The 13,680-nt window shown below is 49.5% G+C and overlaps 1 protein-coding gene across 1 annotated transcript in view; it reads left to right on the top strand.

The window, feature by feature from the left end:
* Positions 1–5,933, top strand: part of kcnh3 (potassium voltage-gated channel, subfamily H (eag-related), member 3) — a 51,736-nt gene extending 45,803 nt beyond the window's left edge. Inside the window, 4 exon segments of the mRNA XM_030112135.1 lie at positions 1,150–1,250; positions 1,324–1,376; positions 4,805–5,565; positions 5,687–5,933. Of these exon segments, the coding sequence (XP_029967995.1) occupies positions 1,150–1,250; positions 1,324–1,376; positions 4,805–5,565; positions 5,687–5,933 (1,162 nt within the window).
* Positions 5,934–13,680: the final 7,747 nt, after the last annotated feature.

The raw sequence follows: 13,680 nt of genomic DNA, 5'->3' as shown, positions 1-13,680 counted from the left end.
TTTTATGGCGGCGTTCCCTCACTGGAGCGTTTCTCCACATCCAGACTTTTTAATGATGTTTGGAAGAAGAATTTACAGCTGTAGAAGTTTTTTGGACATTTCACTGGAGTTTGCAGCAGAATGTTTCATTAGTTGTTGAGTTTGTCGTCATTTCTTGGAGTAGTTGTTGAAAATATCGTCACATAGTTTATTTATGGTCTTTTGCTTCATAAAGAGTTAATAATGATAAGTCAGTTAATTGTACTAAGTATTAAAATATACTTTTTATTTAGCATTTTTGGAGTTAGTTGAAACCATCTAAACATCAGCCACTGCTGTTTCACTTTACTAATCATTGAGACATCGAAGTATTTAGTATTTCCAGGGAGAAGTGGAGGAAAAAATCGTTATAGCCCAGAAAAAAAAAATGTATGTAATTAAAAGTTTCAGCATCGCAAAGAAAATGACAGAATTTATTTTCCTTTAACAAAGAAAAAAGCTAGCGGTCACATTTGTGTGATTGTGGTCAGTTTCACTCTTTCCAGCTGATTTTATGTCACGAAATCACAAAGTGCTTAATAGAACAATTCTGCTGATTCAAGGAAGTTAACAGACTTTTTCAAAGTTTTTCAGTGAAAACACAAATAATTTTGTGGATAAACACTATTTTATGAAAAGCAACAACATGAGTTCCTCCAGTAATCAGCCAATGACTTTCGGGGTTTTTTCGGCGGGTGGGCGGGGCATAGCTGCTCAGTAACCAGGGAGGAAAACGGAGTGTGTACCTGTTCTAGAAAACCTGCTGTCAGACTGAAACAGCCTCACAGCCGAGCCGTCTGGCTGCCATGGCAACCGGCACGGAGCCGCGTTTCCAGACATGCCGCAGGACCGTGTGTGTGTGTGTGTGTGTGTGTGTGTGTGTGTGTGTGTGTGTGTGTGTGGATCCATCTGCAGAGGCTTCCCGGGGCTCCGGGGTCAGCTGGGACTGCTTCCTGTTCCGGGCCGGGCTCACGTGGTAAACGGAGTGCCGGGTTCGATCTGATTCCTGCGTCTGATCAGCTTTAAAGAAACAAGTCACCAGGAACCAGGACCCTGGACCGAGGCAGACTCTGGACGGGAGGTCTTCATCTTCACTGATGGTCTCTCATGTCGGATCTTCTCTCTGCTCAGATTTGTGGACGGCATCGAAACGGAGAGCAACTCCACGTCTTCCCAGAAGTTTGAGTTCAGTCCCAGCCTGTCACCTGCTGCCCCGCCCTCCCCGTACCCAGGTAGCACACACACACACACACACACACACACACACACACACGGTGGTGTTTCACCTGTGTTGCTTCGCTGCAGGGATCCGGGAGCACACTGAGATCAGGCAGAGTGTGTCCAAACTGACGGAGGAGGTGAGTGCTGCCGTCCGAACACACACCCAGCTCTCAGTCAGCATCCTGAGGCTGTGTACACTCACTGGGGGGCCAAGCCACGGATGGCCAGGGAACGCCATTCCCAGGACCAGCAGTGCAGCAGATAATTGCAATATATTGTGGTGTCTGTGGGGAGGGAGTTACCTCACATTAGAAGGGGCGGGGTTGGTGACGTAGGGGGGTGTGTTGCACTGTCGGTGGGGATAAATAGGCGGGAGTGTTCCGTCATGGCGGCTTCCTGGATGACAGCTGTCACGGTCAGGGCAAAGAATAAACCACGCTCAATCCGAGTCCCGCGTCCGTCTCCTCCTTCCACAACCTCCACAATATAATAAAAATACTTCAACTGATGATACAAGCAACAGATTTGGCACACATATTCTTCATAGTCCTCTTTTTACAAAAAGGGCATTAGCCACCCAAAAAAACAATATGGTGGCCGTATTTCAAGATGGCCACCAGTTGAATCACAAAATGTATATGTTTTGCTGTATGTATGCATGCCTTTGCTTTTGAAATGATATTCTCTCTTCCTGTAGGCACCGACAGATATAACATTATTATAACATAACACCAAACTTAGCCAGTACCCTCTCACGGTGGAACAGAGTGACGTGGACATCCTGGACAGGTTTGTCATACTTATGTAGGACAGATCCAGCACTGCTGCCACTGTGGATGAGGCCAGGCTGGAATTATTTGCCAGTAAACAGCGACCCTATGAGGGAATCCCACCAACCAAAGCCGCTCTTCTCCAACATGCCAAGTGTGCTGCCTACCAGGCTGGTTGTGTGTGGAGCCAGTCAACCCAGTCAGCCTGAAGCAGAGAGCCCTGCTGCCTGGGGATGGCAGAAGTCAGGTGAACACCTGTGGTTTTCGTCCTGGTCGTGGAACAGTGGACCGGCTCTATACCCTCCATAGGGGCTCGAGGGTTCGTGGGAGTTCGCCCAACCAGTTCACATGTGTTTTGTGGACTTGGAGAAGGCGTTCCACCGCGTCCCTCGTGGTGTCTTGTGGGGGGTGCTCCGGGAATACGGAGTCCGGGGCCCCTTATTAAGGGCCGTCCAGTCTTTGTATGACCGGAGTAGGAGTCTGGTCCGCATTGCCGGCAGTAAGTCAGACCTGTTCCCGGTGCATGTTGGACTTGGATGACTCCGGCAGGGCTGCTCTTTGTCACCGGTTCTGTTCATAATCTTTATGGACAGAATTTGTAGGTGCAGCCAGGGGCTGGAGGGGGTCCGGTTCGGGAACCGCAGGATTTCATCCCTGCTTTTTGCAGATGATGTTGTCCTGTTGGCTCCATCGAACCCGGACCTACAGCATGCACTGGGGTGGTTTGCAGCCCAGTGTGAAGCCACAGGGATGAGGATCAGCACCTCCAAATCCGAGGCCATGGTCCTCGACCGGAAGAAGGTGGCTTGCCCCCTCCAGGTCGGTGGAGAGACTCTGGCCCAAGTGGAGGAGTTTAAGTATCTTGGGGTCTTGTTCCCAGTGGGGGACGGATGGAGGTGAGATTGACAGGCGGATCGGTGCAGAGGCTGCAGTGATGCGGTCGTTGTATCGGTCCGTTGTGGTGAAGAAGGAGTTGAGCCAAAAGACAAAGCTCTCGATTTACCGGTCAATCTACGTTCCCACCCTCACCTATGGTCATGAACTTTGGGTCATAACCAAAAGGACAAGATCGCGGATACAAGCGGCTGAAATGAGCGTCCTCCGTAGGGTGGCTGGGCACTCCCTTAGAGACGGGGAGGAGCTCAGTCACCAGGGAGGAGCTCGGAGTAGAGCCGCTACTCCTCCACATCGAGAGGGGCCAGCTGAGGTGGCTCGGGCATCTGGTTAGGATGCCTCCTGGACGCCTCCCTGGGGAGGTGTTCCGGGCATGCCCCACTGGGAGGAGACCCCGGGGAAGACCCAGGACACACTGGAGAGACTGTGTCTCTCGGCTGGCCTGGGAACGCCTTGGGATCCTCCCGGAAGAGCTAGAGGAAGTGTCTGGGCACAGGGAAGTTTGGGCATCCCTGCTGAGACTGCTGCCCCCGCGACCCGGTAAAGCCCCCCCGGCAACATAGCTCCTGGGATCATGCGGGCTCCCAAACTCCCCCACCACGTTAAGGTGGCAGTTCTAGGGGGGGAGCTAACCAATTAACTCTAATGCTAAAATGATGCTAATGCTAAAACAATGCTAATCTGATAATCGCTATGAAAAAGATGGCTCGCTCTGGTCCGACTCCAGCTTGTAGGAGAGGCATCTGCTTATATAGGGCTGTACTCGATGACGTATGATGGATGCAGGGGCGTGGGCGATACGTACGTTGGATGCCATCATCCAGCCAATCATGAAATTCAAATGTAGTAAACGCTGTTAAACCACTTGGGGCGGTAGTGAGACGGTATTTGTCACAAAAATAGGATTTTAAACAAGTTTGCACTAAATTGTAAAAGTAATGTCAGAAACGAGTAGACAGCAATATAAAACATGCATTTATACAGTTTATCAGCAAAAAAAAAAGTGATTTGGGGGTTAGCTGCTCTTTAAAGTCAAAATTGGTAAGAATTTTTTGGTTTGTTTTTTGTTTTTTCACTAATAAATGGTCTTACTATGGTCTTTGTACGTTTTATGTGAAACAGCGCCCCCTGCAGGCCTTGAGCGTAATGCAGCTTAGTGAAAAACTCGTCCCTGTGGCTCGCGTGCACGGAAGAGGGGAACTCCTTCCTCGCTCTTTTAGTAGCGCTCAAGTAAAATTTAAGTTTCTTCTACCTGGTGGAGTCTGTGTGGAGCTGTGGCAGTGCTAGAAGCCAGTCTGTTCTGACTTTCTGGAAGATCCTGCTCAGTTGTTGCTCACTAAGCATCTGGCGGAGTAATGGCGGACAAAATGAAACTTAACCAGCCGGAGCGCGCATTACGTCATTCCTTTCAAATTCTCCCCAAAAAAATTCTGGAGCCGGACCGGCACTGTGACTTTCAAGTGACAGTTTAGCCTGTTAGAGGTTCTGGTAATGAATATGTCAGGGCACATTGTACACATCATTAAAAATGTGGAACATATTTATGGTGGAAAATAAGTATTTTTAAGGTTGTAAAACTCCTTAATGCACCTTTAAAGTTTAAAATAAGAAAAAAGCATTTTTCCAGTTTTTTTGCTATTAGATGGTCAGACTATAGCCGTCCCACTTTCTTTACAGTCGAAATTGAGAAAACATTTTTTTTCCTTGTTATTTCACCAATAAATGGTCTGACTTCAGCCTCGCCACCGTGTCAAAGTTGAAACTTAACACAAACCCCTAAAATCCAGAGTGAATTTGAACCCAGATCATTGTTGGTGTGAGGCGGGCGTGCGAACCACTGCACCGCTGTGGCGGTACACTCAGTCCCACAGTAACGTTCGGTTTCCTTCTGCTCCGCCCAGATGAACAGCCTCTCCAGACAAGTGTCCCGGCTGAGCCAGGAGCTGCAGGAGATGACCCGGCTGCTGAGGCCGCTGCTCCAGACGGCCACGCCCCCCCTTCTGACGGCCACGCCCCCTGTCCAGACGGCAGCGGCGCCCGTCCAGACGGCCACGCCCCCCGTTCTGACGGCCACGCCCCCTGTCCAGACGGCAGCGGTGCCTGTCCAGACGGCCACGCCCCCTGTTCTGACGGCCACGCCCCCTGCTCTGACGGCCACGCCCCCTGCTCTGACGGCCACGCCCCCTGTCCAGACAGCGGCACCACCCATCCTAACAGCGACGGCCCCCGTTGTGACGGCGGCGGCGCCCGTACTGACGCCCCCCGTCATACCAAACCCCACACTCCCAGCGCCGCCCTGCCCCCTCCGGAGGGCGGAGACTCACTCTCTGCTGGACGGCGGCGACCTGGAGGGCGTGGATCTGCCACGCTGCCTCCTGCCGACGCCCCACCCCCTGCAGAGGCCGGACTCATCTCTGTCAGCGGCGCCATGCGGCATGGGGGCGGCGCCGGGTGGCGTGGGGGCGCCGGGCGGCGCGGGGGCGGCGCCGGGCAGCGTGGGGGCGGCACTGGGTGGTGTTGGGGTAACAACTTCCATGGTGGAAGGACTTCCAGGAGGGTCTCCTGTCCCCAGAAGCCTGCCCCCCAGTAATGGCGTCCTCCCGCAGGATCAGCCCCCCTCCCCCTCCCCCTGCCGGGCTCCCCACCCGTCCCGCCCCTCCAGGTGCCCGCACCCCTCCCCCCCCTCACAGGACTCCCCCGTCCCCCTCCCTCCCTCCGCCCTGTCCTCCCATTGCTCCGCCCCCCCCGTCGCTGAGCTCCTCCCCCGGAGACCCCCGTCCCAGGCTCCCCCCCACCGGCGCCACCTCAACCCCCGGTGCCGCCACCCGGCCCTCCGCCCTGTCCCTGCCCTCCGCCCTGGACTCCAGGAGGCGGGACGTCTGGACGCCGTTCTGGTGCGGCCCGCCGCACGGCGAGGAGCTGGAGATGGAGGAGCGGGGGCGGGGCCGGGGGCGGGGCCGGGGGGCGGAGGAGGGGCGGGCCTCCATGGAGCACATCAGCTTCATCGACGAGGAGGAGGCGGCGCCGTGAGGCGGGCGGAGCTACGCCCGGCGGACCGGCGCCGCCCGGCCATATCAGCAGGAACGCGCCCGGAGGCCGACGGCGGCCAATCAGAGCGCAGGATTTCGTGCGGCCCGCCCAATGAGCTGCAGCAGCACCAAGCGCCCCGTAGCACGACTCCACCCTGCAGCCGCTGCCGGGGCCAGCAGGGGGAGCCGCTCCGCCAGCAGCTCCGGTGGAGCTACACTGAAGGATGTTACCTCCTCTTCCTCCTCCTTCTATTCCTCTTCCTCCTCCTCTCCCTCCACCACCTCCTCCTCTTCCTCATCTTCCTCCTCCTCCCCCACCCTCCATATCTCCACAGGTTTTTCAGAGCAGCCAGATCTCAGTCTCTCTCTCTCTCTCTCTCTCTCTCTCTCTCTCTCTCTCTCTCTCTCCCTCTCCCTCTCCCTCTCTCTCTCTCTCTCTCGGTGTTTGGTGACTTCAGGGATTTTACGTTTTGCTTCTTCTTCGTCTTGTTTCTCCTGAACAGTTTCCAGACGCTGGATTTGCTTCGGCTTCATACAGAATCTCACCCAGACTGAGAATAAAGAACCCAGAGTTTAGTTTCACTGGAGGAGACGTTTTGTCCAAATATCCTCAGTCTGTCAGAAACAGAAGGCTTCAGAGCCGGACGTGGAGGACGGTCCTCATTCTGCAGTAACACGGATTTTACAAAATCTGGTTGTTTAATTGTTGAAAAGCATCCGGATGGATTTCAGACGGGTTCTGAACTAGTTTTACACTTCACTGTCATTTGGTTTGAGACAAGTTATGCGGTGTCTGAGTTTCTTCTTCCACCTGGACAGGGTCCAGTCAGGGTCCACCTGGACGGGATCCACCTGGACAGTAACTTTATCCTGGTATATAACGCAGGTTTTGTTCTTCATTTTGGAAAAAGTCATAATTTGGTGCATTCTGTTATAAACCGTTGAAATATGTCTTATTTATATTTCATTTTAACAATTTTTTTGTCCATCCAGATGTTTTTTCCACAATTGAAATGGTTTAAAATCAGAGTTTGAAAATAAGCCTGAGTCGAACTTCAGAAACAGTCCGGTTAATGTTTTCTTTAAACAGCGGTGTTCAACCCGTGGCTCCTCTGCAGCTCGATGGAAACAAACTGAAACTTCCTGATCACAGCTGAAGCAGCCGGAATCAATAAAACTAAGAATAATAATAATAATAAAAATAATCGTCATCATCATCATCATAATCATAATACTAACAATAACAGTTCAGAATGGTGAAATTAGACTGAATGAAATTGCTGATGTGGAAAAGAAAAAAATCCTTATCTCTTAATTTTCCTTACCTTTTTCTCTTTTTTCCATCTTTTCCTTTTCTAAACCTTTCTTGCCTTCCTTTGTTTTACTTTTATCATTATTTTTTTTCCATCTCTCTTCAGCCTTTTCCTCTCTTGCTGTTCTTTTTTCCTAGTCCTATAAAACGTTCATATCAGCAACTTTATTCAGTCTAATTTCACTGTTTTGTACTATTTGTTTGTCTTAGAGGGGAAAAAAGGAAAGAAAATTAAAAGGTGAAAAATTCACACACAGCTACCATAAACAGCTATACATATATATATATAAATATATATATATATATATATAAGTTGTGTTCTCTCCACCCGCCGGTATTGTGTCTGTCTCCTTCAAGCTCGGGTCCTGTACCAGAGGTTGAGGGTTCTGCAGGATCTTAGCTGATCCGAGGATTGCGCTCTTCTGAACAGAGCTCTCAGATGTTGTTCCTGGTCTCTGCTGGAGCCATCCTCCCAGCTTGGGGGTTCCTGCTCCTAGTGTCCCGATCACTACTGGTATCACTGTTGCCTTCACGCCCCACACTCTCTCTATCTCTTCCCTCAGCCCTTGGTGCTTCTCCAGCTTCTCCTGCTCCTTTTTCCTGATGTTCCATCACTTGGGATTGCTACATCTATCACCACAGCTGTCTTCTGTTGTTTATCCACCACCACTATGTCTGGTTGATTGGCCATCACCTGCTTGTCAGTCTGGATCTGGAAGTCCCACAGGATCTTGGCTCGATTGTTCTGGACCACCTTTGGAGGAGTCTCCCATCTGGACCCTGGGACCTCCAGTCCATACTCGGTACATATGTTCCTGTACACGATGCCCGCCACCTGGTTGTGCCGTTCCATGTATGCCTTGCCTGCCAGCATCTGACCCCCTGCTGTGATGGTCTGTACTGTCTCTGGGGCTTCTTTGTACAGTCTGCACCTGGGGTCTTGTTTGGTGTGGTAGATAATAATAATAATAATAATAATAATGCATTGGTTTTATATAGCGCTTTTCAGGACACTCAAAGACGCTTTACATTGCATTGCATTATTCATTCACACCATACTGGGTGGTGGTAAGCTACTACTGTAGCCACAGCTGCCCTGGGGCAGACTGACGGAAGCAAGGCTGCCAATCTGCGCCATTGGCCCTTCCGACCACCACCAACCATTCACTCTCACAACTTTCATGCTAGGCAGATCCCAGCCTCTATTGATCTTGTGTTCAGGGCCTGTTCTTGTGCAGCCATGATTAGTGCCTCTGTGCTGTCCTTCAGTCCAGCCTTTTCCAGCCACTGCTATGTTTTCTCAATGTCAGCCACTTCTTCAATGTGTCAGTGGTCCATGCCATGCAGGGCTTTGTCTGTCCATGATGGCTCCTCTGGCTCCTCCTCACTGGGCTTTTGATGTCTGAGGCATTCACTTAGCAGATCATCACTGGGGGCCATCTTCTTGGTATACTCACCGAGGCTCTTGGTTTCCTCCTGGATAGTGGCTCTGACACTCACTAGTCCTCGGCCTCCCTCCTTTCTCTTGGTGTATAGCCTCAGTATGCTGGACTTAGGGTGGAACCCTCCGTGCATTGTAAGGAGCTTTCTTGTCTTGATATCAGTGGCTTGCATTTCTTCCAGTGGCCAGGATATTATGCCAGCAGGGTATCTGATTACTCGTAGGGCGTAGGTGTTTATGGCCTGGATCTTATTTTTGCCATTCAGCTGACTCTTCAGGACCTGTCTTACTCTCTGTAGGTATTTGGCTGTGGCTGACTTTGGAGCTGCCTCCTCATGGTTACCATTTACCTGTGGGATCCCCAGGTACTTGTAGCTGTCCTGCACATCTGTTATGTTCCCTTCAGGCAATTCAACTCCTTCAGTTGTGATCACCTTCCCTCTTCTAGATACCATTCGTCCACACTTATCTAGTCCGAATGACATCCCGATGTCATTGCTGTATATCCTGGTGAGGTGAATCAGGGAGTCGATGTCACGCTCATTCTTGGCATACAGTTTGATGTCATCCATGTAGAGGAGGTGGCTAACAGTTGTTCTGCTCTTGAACTGGTATCCAAAGCCGCTCTTGGTAATGATCTGGCGGAGCAGGTTAAGGCCTATGCAGAACAGCAGGGGGTACAGGGCGTCCCTTTGGTATATGCCGCATTTGATGCTCACCTGTGCCACTGGCTTTGAGTTGGCCTCTAGACTTGTCTTCCACAGCCCCATTGAGTTCTGAATGAAGCTCCTTAGAGTCCTGTTGATGTTGTACAGTTTCAATCACTCCAGTATGCATGTGTGTGGCATTGAGTCAGAGGCTTTCTTGTAATCAATCCAGGCAGTGCACAGCTTGGTGCTGCGGGCCTTGCAGTCTTGGGCGATTGCCCTGTCAACCAGTAGCTGGCGTTTGGCCCCCCTGGTGTTATTGCCAATCCCTTTTTGTGCTTTACTCATGTACTGATCCATGTGCCTACTTGTCTTGGCCACTATGATGCCTGATAGGAGTTTCCTTGTGGTGCTGACGCAGGTTATAGGCCGGTAGTTTGATGGTATTGTTCCCTTCTGGGTGTCCTTCATGATGAGGACTGTCCGACCTTGGGTTAGCCACTCTTGGTGGGTCCCTGATATTAGCAGCTGGTTCATTTGTGCTGCAAGGCGTTCATGGAGTGCAGTTAGCTTCTTTAGCCAGTAGGTGTGAATCTTGTCGGGCCCTGGAGCTGTCCAGCTCTTCATTTTGTCCACTCTTGCCTGTACATCTGCTGTTGTAATTACTACTGGGTGTAGTTCTGGGAGGTTGCTGTGCTCTGCCTGCAGGCCTGCCAGCCATTGGGCATTAGTGTTGTGTGACACATCTTTCTCCCAGATACTCTTCCAGTATTGCTCAGTCTCAGCCCTGGGTGGGTCTGCTGTGGTCTTACTACCCTGCCACTGAGAGTAGACCTTAGCTGGATTGTTGGAGAACACCCTGTTTATCCTCCTGGTCTCCACTTCTCTGGTGTATCTCTTTAGGCGGGTAGCTAGGGCTGTGAGTGTTTGCTTAGCAGTCTCCAGCGCCTCAGTTATTGACAGCTTTCTGTATTTCTTGGGCAGTTCTTTCTTGAGATTCACCCCTCTGCTTAATTCTGTGAGGAAGCTGACTTCTCTCCGTGTTGCCATGATTTTTGCCTCTAGCCTTCTTTTCCATGGAGAAGGCTTTTCTTGGTCACTCCGGCTACTCATGCTGTTCATCTTGTAGCCAAGCATCTCTAGGATGACTGTCGCTGTTGCATATATCAGCTGATTGGTCTCAGTGATGGTGTTGGTAGGGATTGTTAGCAGTGCTGTGTTCACATCTTCCAGTAGAGATTCCGATGGTACTTTATCATTACTTAGCCTTGGCAGCCAGGAGGGTGTTGAGTTCCCCCAGGACGTCATGATCTTCTCTCTCAGGGCAGCTGCTCTCGTGCTCAGCTCTGTTATTGGGGCTTGGTTTTCACAGTGTAAGGATTTTTAAAGGTTTTTATTTTTATTTTTTTTAATCCAAGAGCCGAAAGTCATTTTGAAAAAGACTCTAGTGTGTAAATAACGTTTATTTGGCTTTGATGAAAGCTTCAGGAGGCCAGATGTGGCTGCAGAGCCGCAGGTTGAACACACCTGGATTGGTACGTTCTGCTGAAACTGAAGTTTCTGTTCAGGGAATCATTTCATCCTGAAATTTGACCGTCTGATCCGCTTCAACACGATGAAACAGTTGAAGAGTTCATGAGGCTTTTACTGGACTGATGAGGGCATCTGGGAACTCTGGGAGGTTTGTATGAAGTTTAAAGCAAATCCAAAATATCAGAGTGGATTAACACACACAAACACACACACACACACACACGCACACACACACACACACACACACACACACACACACACACACACACACACACACCTTCACATTCATGTGGCGGCCCGGTTCCGGGCTGCAGCCACAAAGCAGTTGGCTTGAGTTCAGATGTTCAGATTTCCTGCCGGGACCAGACTGTTGAAACTGGACAGGAAGTCAGAGCCTCAGAGAGACAGCAGCTCTGCAACCATCCCACACAACCTGAAGTTATTTCACTTCCAGTCATTCCAGATGTGAGTTACGAGTGTGTTCCGGTTTCTTTATATGCTGCTCACGTTTTATGACCAACTGGTGCACGGACGACAGGTGAACACATGAATCCCAACATCATCATCCATCTTAAGATTGGAGCCACATGATTGGTCCTTTTCTTCAAAAGAATGAATATAAGTCCTTGTTGTTAAAGGATCAGATTTCACAAGAGGAAGCAAAACCTTCATTGTGTTTTAGGCGCTCGTTTCCATGGTGACGGAACTCGGAGCTGCTGAAAACACTGATTTGGAACTTTGTCAGTGTCATTTAGTTTTCATTCAGTTTCAGTGAAGTTGATTTCAATGTGTAAATTAAGGGCGAAGGTCACCAAACACTGGCTGAAGCCCTGAATCTGGCTGCCTGGTCGTATGCCAAAGAGATCAGAGGAGACTTCATGACCCCTGACCCCCCCGACCCCTCAGCATCATGTTTGTTTCCAAGCAGCCAATCAGATTGTAGGTCAGCCTCCTCCATCCCCTGAGCTTTAGCCATCCAGCCATTCGTGCCTTCTCCGTGTACAGAGCCCCCCTCCCCCTGCCCTGCCCCCCCCTGCCCCGCCCCGCCCCCACCTCGCCCCCCTATCTGCTGGATCCAAACCAGCCTGGAAAGCCATCAGCGCCGCTTTCAGCAAAAACACTTGCACCTTTTATGGGGAATGTGACGACAGGAAGCGTGGAGTGAGTGTCACCTTCAGATTTCTAATGTAGCACACACACACACACACACACACACACACACACACACCTGCTCTTCTCTCTGCCGGTACAGGACGACGCCCGGCCCCATCAGGACGGAGGTCTCAGGACTCCTTTGTGCACTTGCATTGAATACAGTCAGATTTCTAGTCTATTTTCGATAAGCGGAGCAGCAGCAGGACTCTTTCCTGGCTCTCCCGTCCACCAGGGGAACCAGACCGGGGTTTGAAATCAAATGCATGCCACTGCTTTCTCCTGTCTGGGGTTTGATTCTCTTGCATGTGATTGGTGCCTGCTTTCAGAGCGGAGGGCTGCCGGGAGCAGGACAGCCCGTCCACTTTCAGATGTATTTTATTAAAGAGAAGAAACTGCTGTTACATACAAACCTAAACCAGGATTACATACTGTACAAGAATAAAGAAGTGTTGTTTTATAAAAAGAAAAAGAAATCGGACTCTGCTTTAAAAGAGTGTGTGTGGAAAATGATTTTACATGAGTAGGAAGACAAACTCCTCTTTAGTTTACTCCATCTGAAACTTAGTGACCAGTTACTCGAAAACTGCTTTCCAAAGTTCCAAAACCTCTTCTGTCTCAGACTCATTCAAAAGCAATAAATAATCCCCCAAAATGTAGTTTAGACAGGCTAATACCCGATACAAACAAACCTAAGCTGAAAGGGAAAAAACAAAACTGAAAGAGCCGTCCAAAATGAGTCTGTAAAACTTTACTCCAAATTCTGAACTCACATTACAAGTCCACAAACCAGTCGAAAAACCATCTATTGGGTCTGAAAACAGTGAAAAACCAGTCCAACAATAGTTCAGACTGTCCAATGCATCTGAAAACAGTGAAAAACCAGTCCAACAATAGTTCAGACTGTCCAATGCATCTGAAAACAGTGAAAAACCAGTCCAAAGAACTGTATGTTGCATCTGAAAACAGTAGAGAACCATTCCAAAAAGAGTCTTTTAGATCTGAAAACAGTCCAAAACAGAGAAACAATGTTGAGGTTAAGAAAGTGGGAAGGCCATTTAGTGGTGAAATGAGGAGGAATTTTTTTTCTTAACGTTGACTTTAAAAAAGTGGTGAGGTTATAGTAACTGCTCTACCAAGAGAGCCACGGCCAACACATGACTTGAACCGCAGCACTGTTGTAAGATCATTACCAACTGAATATTTGCAAAAAAATGATTGATTTCAACATCAAAATGGTGATAAGGCTAAACTAAGACCATTTATTGGTGAAGACAATTTTTTTCTCAATTTCAACTTTACTCTAAGACCATTACCAACTGAATATGAGTGGTCTTGAAACTTTTCTTAATAATTTGCACTTTATTGAAGCGGTAAGGCTATAGTGAGACCATCGGTGACTTAAAATTAAAAAAAAAAAATCATGATTTTGACTTTCAGTCAAAGGTAAGGTCATCAGTGAGAAAATAATAATAATTATTATTATTATTACTTTTTTTTTTAATAATTTGCACTTCATTGAAGCAGTAAGGCTATAGCAAGTAGCCTGGTAAACCAGCCCCGCCCACTCCACATTCACATTTGGATTTAGTAGCTGGGGGGCGTCTGGGGACAAGCCAATAGAAAGAGAGTGTGGCTCGGCCATGAAACGGCCGAGCCGATC

Source organism: Salarias fasciatus, chromosome 16 (genome assembly GCF_902148845.1).
Source record: "Salarias fasciatus chromosome 16, fSalaFa1.1, whole genome shotgun sequence".
NCBI classification, from domain to species: domain Eukaryota; kingdom Metazoa; phylum Chordata; class Actinopteri; order Blenniiformes; family Blenniidae; genus Salarias; species Salarias fasciatus.
The sequence above is the reverse complement of the archived record's forward strand: the minus strand, read 5'-3'. Positions and strand labels throughout refer to the sequence as shown.